The sequence below is a fragment of the Tachysurus fulvidraco genome, chromosome 9 (assembly GCF_022655615.1).
Source record: "Tachysurus fulvidraco isolate hzauxx_2018 chromosome 9, HZAU_PFXX_2.0, whole genome shotgun sequence".
Lineage (NCBI taxonomy): Eukaryota > Metazoa > Chordata > Actinopteri > Siluriformes > Bagridae > Tachysurus > Tachysurus fulvidraco.
In genome coordinates this window covers 18,642,279-18,648,411 of record NC_062526.1, presented here as the reverse complement: position 1 = coordinate 18,648,411, position 6,133 = coordinate 18,642,279, and the positions used below count along the sequence as shown (strand labels likewise).

At 42.2% G+C, this 6,133-nt stretch overlaps 1 protein-coding gene across 1 annotated transcript in view; it reads right to left on the bottom strand.

Moving 5' to 3' along the window:
- Positions 1-414: 414 nt before the first annotated feature.
- Positions 415-6,133, bottom strand: part of atp8b5a (ATPase phospholipid transporting 8B5a) — a 16,603-nt gene continuing 10,884 nt past the window's right edge. The window contains exons 20-27 of the mRNA XM_047818904.1: positions 5,901-6,042; positions 5,623-5,806; positions 4,551-4,774; positions 4,272-4,355; positions 3,894-4,115; positions 3,522-3,660; positions 3,298-3,428; positions 415-3,111 (exon numbers count right to left, since the gene is read on the bottom strand). Of these exons, the coding sequence (XP_047674860.1) occupies positions 2,815-3,111; positions 3,298-3,428; positions 3,522-3,660; positions 3,894-4,115; positions 4,272-4,355; positions 4,551-4,774; positions 5,623-5,806; positions 5,901-6,042 (1,423 nt within the window). The 3' untranslated portion in view covers positions 415-2,814. The remainder of the gene's footprint in view (positions 3,112-3,297; positions 3,429-3,521; positions 3,661-3,893; positions 4,116-4,271; positions 4,356-4,550; positions 4,775-5,622; positions 5,807-5,900; positions 6,043-6,133) is intronic.

Genomic DNA, 6,133 nt, shown 5'->3' with positions numbered 1-6,133 from the left:
TGAATTCCCAGTTAAATGACCACTGCAGTTTTCCATATCAGAAGTCAGACCCAGTACAGTGGATTTCACAAGAGGTGTCTTATTAATGTCATACGAAAAACATGGTATGGAAACTTGGAAATAGCATTAAATTGTCCTTAGATTTCTCCTTAAAAAATCAGCAGTACTGAAGTTGGAATTAGAAGTTAGAAAAGAATGAACTGTGCTTCCAAATCTTCAAGATTTTCCTCAAGCTTTCATTTGATCCACTATTCAAAACAACAATGTTTTATTTCTTCTGAAAATCTTTAAAATGCCTAAACAATCCCAATTTCTGACGCTTTTGCCAGAATCTTTGCTTAGTGATGTAGGTATTAAACAAAGTGTTCTAAATCATGTACTTATATTTATATGAAAATAGATTCAGACTCACAATTTCTGGATATAAAACGCTTTTATTTATACAAACATCTGTAATAAAAATAGAAACATAATATTTTGTTCATTAAATCATCACCAGTATTGATTCCCAGGTTTTCAGGTGTCTTACCTTTTAAAAGGAAAAAGGGAAATGTATCTCACACACACACACACACACACACACACACACACACACACACACACACACACACACACACACACACACACACACACACACACACACACACACACACACACACACACAGCCAGGTCTATACTTTATAGGGTGCTAAGTAACCTGTCTTGCCCAAACCACACGCATGGTCTACACTCGGAGTGCTTAATAATGTCCTCAGCAGGTTCTAAGGAGTAAAGTGGTTTCTGCTCTTTTATGGAAATCTGGCAAGGTAATGAATTAGACGTATATATCATGGAAACTTTGTTAGCAACATATTAAAGCAAGTGTAAAGTTGCAATAACATGCTATGAACACTACGCTAAAACATTACTTTTGTCACTTTGGTATGTATCCTTTAAGTTACAGTACCTCTGACACGTCAAACTCAAAGCTAATCATTTCACTACAGTAGTTTAATTACTAAACTAGTTAATGTTCGTTACTACACTAGCTAAAGTTAGTTACTACACTAGTTACTATTTAATAGTTACTAGTTTAGATAACGTTGCTAAACTGTAAGTAAACACTGAGTAAAATGAAGAGGAAGCTTTGTGGTGTCACATGTCACATGATTCTGGTTGTGATTGACAAATTACATTTAACCTGAGCTTCTGTTGTTCATTAGACACAAGACTACAGAATTGGGAAACAGTGGAAGTGGCTTGATTTACAGAGGTAAAAACAAAAAAAACAAAGACATAACATCAAAACTGAAAGCAAAAAATTGGAAATGTAACAGATCTGAAAACTCAGTAATAACCTAAAACATCTGGGGTTTGGTGTAGCGGTAATGAAGTCAAGCACGATCTCATGTGACTAATACTATTTTTTAAGGCACTTACTGGTCACTTTCTGGTTTGGAGTCATGCAGGTTTCCACACCTGTTTTATGACTAAAATCACAACACTGAACTGTGTTCAGGTCTGGTGTCATGTGACTTCAGTCTTTAGTGTTAGGTAAAGTGCGGCTTTGGTTTCATGTGACTCTAAACCTTGGTGTCCCCAGCACATAGTGGCCTAATGGTTAGAGAGTCTGAATCTTAACCCGAAGGTTGTGGGTTCGAGTCTCGAGCAAGGCACCGAATCCCCCAACTGCTCCCCGGGCGCCGCAGCATAAATGGCTGCCCACTGCTCCAGTTGTGTGTTCACGGTGTGTGTGTTCACGGTGTGTGTGTTCACAGCTGTTTGTGTGCACTTTGGATGGGTTAAATGCAGAGAACGAATTCTGAGTATAGGTCACCAAACTTAGCCGTATTTCACGTCACATGTCCAGCTGTGCTGATGAAATCTCATGGTGTTTTGCAGTGTTGTTCAGATAAAAGATGCACCTGTGTGCCACACCTGCAGGGGTTTGGGATATATCTGCAGAGTGTGTGATTGGGGACACGTCCATGACTGACTGATGACGTCGAGACGTTGGTTCTACCCTTGACGTTCCCTCCTTTAGGAAGTAAAAAGCTGCTCCTGCTAATGCCAATATTCTATAGTTCTGAGGAAAGTGTAAAACATGGTACTACAATCTGTGTGTGTATGTGTGTGTGAACATATTTATACATGTAGGTGATATTGTGTAACAGTTATACAATGGAATGTAAAATAACATATGTATCAGAACCACAGATTTAGAATCTAAACATCGTCTTAGGTTTTTGTATGTTTAGGTAACATCCGGTTCTCTTTGGTGTGTGGGTCTCCTGTTTTGGGTTCTGTTCTGTAGAACAGCAGAACCATGTAAACACTGCTCCAGAAACTCTGCTGTTGGTTGCCAAATGGTGTTAAAGAAAATGTGAAGTCCAACCTAACTGTTGCTCCTAAAACACGGTGATGACTCTCATTCTAGGTTCTCAAGCTAAGTTCAGGTCCCGATGCCAGCTTGAACATCAACCTTCTGTAATTCATGGAACACATTATAGGTTCTGAAACCGACTTCAAGAACTGCTCCTGATTTAATACGAACGTGGGCATCAGTTTTGGATTTCTTCCTTTTGAAACAGGAACTGATGTCTCATAGTGATTCTTCAACAACATCCTTTACTTACTCAATATCCTGATAAGGTGGAGTTCTGGATATCTGATCAGAGTTCCAGAACCTCCACCAGCATTTTTAATCTTTAAAACAAGCACTAAATTTTGCTTTTAGGAACCTAAATATTGCTTATGCCTCACTGCAGTCCCTGATGTTTCTGTTAGAACCCAATTCTAATTATTGTTCTCCATGTCCATCAAAAAGCGTCACTTCTAAAACGCAGAGTCTTTTACAACGCGATAGTTCTGGAGTTGCGGGGGTTCCACCTCCTGTTTAGAGTTCTGCTGTTTCCCGGTCGGGCTGAACCGGGCTGTGCGGATTGTGGGCATGAACCCAGTGGCTCGGGGTGTGGCCTGTCGGCGTAGGAACCATTTGGAGGTGACGAGGTCACCGTAGCCCTGAGTGTGAGAGAAAGCGTAGCCTGAGCGTCGAGTGCTAGAGCGGCGAATCCTGGTGCGGCGGCGAGGAGGAGGAGGCTGGGCCTTCATCTGGTGCACCATAAACCTCACCTGCAAAAAAAAAAAATATTGTTATTATTCATGTGTAATTAGTGGGTTGTATACAGTAGCTGTATTTTTAGACTGTGTTTCTTAGATATGTGACTTCACAGTCAAACAACGTCTGTCTGATTTTGTAGAAAATTTTGTTTTACATCACATTGTTCGTGTGTGTGTATGTGTGTGTGTGTGTTTTACCTTGTCATTTATAGTGGGAATGAATTGGCTGTACAGGAAGCGGTGACAGAGCACTGGTAGCACACACAATACGACCGTCAGGACAATCGCCAACCAAACGTTGAGATGATCCAGAGTGTTTCGTGCAGTGCCTAACACACACACACACACAAATAATTATTTTAATGAGCACACATGTAATAATGTCTCCAGAGAATGTATAGATGTGTTGCTGCTGGTCTCACCTATGAAGGTGAAGGATCCCGGCTGGAGTTTGTGCAGTCCGTCACTCTGCATAGCGAAGGTGACGAGGAAATACATCCCTAAACTCCCCCACACAAACAGGTGATTCACTGCTGTCCAGTATGACAGATCCAAACCCAACTACAGAGGAAAGACAGGGAGAGATACCCGTTACTGGTACCAGTCTCCTCCTAGTAACTAACAGTGACCTCCCCTTTATATTTTCACAATAACTGTTGAACACATCATGTCATATATCATGAAGTGATATATTTGCAGTGAGCAAGTCTGACATCAGTGCAGCAGGGTTAGACTTAATCAGGTATACTAAATCATGTAAAGGAAGTCTGCAGGTGTGTGTCCGTGTTACACACCTGAACACACACGGTGATGATGAGGCACGTCTGTGTGAGCAGGGCAAATGACTGGTAGTTAGCGGTGTCATTTAGGGTAACATAGGGCACAAAGAACAGCACCAGAGAGCTGTAGCAGCTGTGGAGTGCACACTTCACAAAAATTCCCTTGTTAAAGTACACACTCAGCTGACCTGGACAATAAAGCTGAGGGTACTCCATACCCCAGCTGTCGTTCACATCCTGAACACACACACACACACACACACACACACACACACACACACACACACACACACACACACACACACACACACACACACACACACACACACACAGTTACAGAATGAAGTATGGAACAAGGCTGTGATTGTTCGAGTTTGTTTGTAGTTGAGGTACCTGGTCAAAAAGGCCCATGCCCAATACTGGGAGCGCCGTGTACATCAGGTTATAGAGTGCGATGAAGGCTTGATCATACACCGTCTACAACAACACATGTGACAGTCATGTGAAAGAAAGAATGTTTGTTTAAATGTAAATTTTTTTTTTTTTAAACATTATTTTCCATGTCTTTCTCTCAATGTTTGTCTCTGTTTCTCTCTGTCTTTCTCTCACTCTCTCACTTACTAACTCACTCACTTACATTCTGTCTGCTAAGTCACACTCTAATATTCTCACCTGGGCGGAGAACCCACAGAAGAAGGCGTACCAGAAGTGCACAAAGGTGAAGGTGAAGTTCTTGTAAAAAAAGTAACGTAGGAACTTGCACATGCGCAGGTAGGACCAGCGACCGTGCACCAGCAGGAGGCGCTGCAGGTAACGGAATTGAGCGAAGGAGAAATCACTGGACAGTACAGCCTGCATACCCTCCTGCCCACTGATCCCCACTCCGATATGAGCCGCTGTGCAGAGAGAGAGAGAGAGAGAGAGAGAGAGAGAGAGAGAGAGAGAGAGAGAGAGAAGGAGAGAGAGATCGAGAGCGGTATTCAATAATTATTCATATATTCTACTAAACAACACGCTTGTCTGCTTCACCCAAAAGTTAGTCGGTTTTTGGATCTTCTTCACATGCACAAGTCAGCTGTCACTTCTGTTATTATTTATAATCATATATTTAAATAACTATTTGTATTCATTTGCAGTGATATGGCAGATTTACATACTTAAGTTCAAAGTATATACAATCATTTATACCTCTATAGCCCTATTCGGACGGGATTAGTTCTACGTGGGGACGTGGGGGTAAAGTAATTATTACCAGAGCTTCTCTGTGATTTTAGTCCCGTCCGAATGTGCCAACTCAGTAATCATTCCGGACAATGTCAGTAAAGATTACGGCGACTTTTACCCTCTGTAAAAAGGTCCGGAAAAATTACCTCAGGTAATACTAATCCGAATAGACCCGCTGTAAATATGTACAGTACGGTAAAATTCCGTCATTTCCTGATTAAAAGTGATTTTTGGCACGTTTTGCAAGCATGGAGGCGCTTGAAACAGGAAGCAACGTCATACACACATGACGACAAGGAGGTTACTGTTGTGCGTAAAGCGAGTTACCCCTCCCACTTCTGCTAGTTTTACTGAGATGTCTTGTCCCGTGCGAATTGGCCAATTAATATTACAGACGTCCTGAGGTAAAATTGCATTACTCCACGTCCCCACGTAAAACGAATCCCGTCCGAATAGGGCTTAAGATTCTAAATTTGGGAAATGCTAGTAATTGAATGACCCCAGTGAGCCCTGGACTGACCCTTAATCATGCTGACGTCATTAGCACCATCTCCTATAGCCAGAGTGACGGCCTTTTTGTATTTCTTAACCAGCTCCACCACCTGAGCCTTCTGAAGAGGAGTGACACGACAGCAGATCACCGTCTTACACATACAGGCTGTACGCAGGAACTCCAGCTCCATACTGTGCTCCAGGGCGTATGCCTGCACACACACACACACACACACTACAGTTCAACCCCTCTGTGGGTGGATGTTGCATCATGCAATAAAGTATTTTATTATCTGTGTGTCTCACCAGGCTGTGGCCGTTTATAACCAGGCCGAAATCACCACTCACGGTCTCATCGTGCAACACTTTCGGCTCATTACCCAGAATGGTCTCTGAGATGAAAGAAGCTTCCTCACTTGAGTCTGGAAGCATCTTCAGTCGAGCATCTCTGATAGGACAAGACAAAGAATACAAGCGTACACAAAAGGAACTACAGTTAAACACTCTGCGTTTTACACTGACATGCCTAACATGTCCAC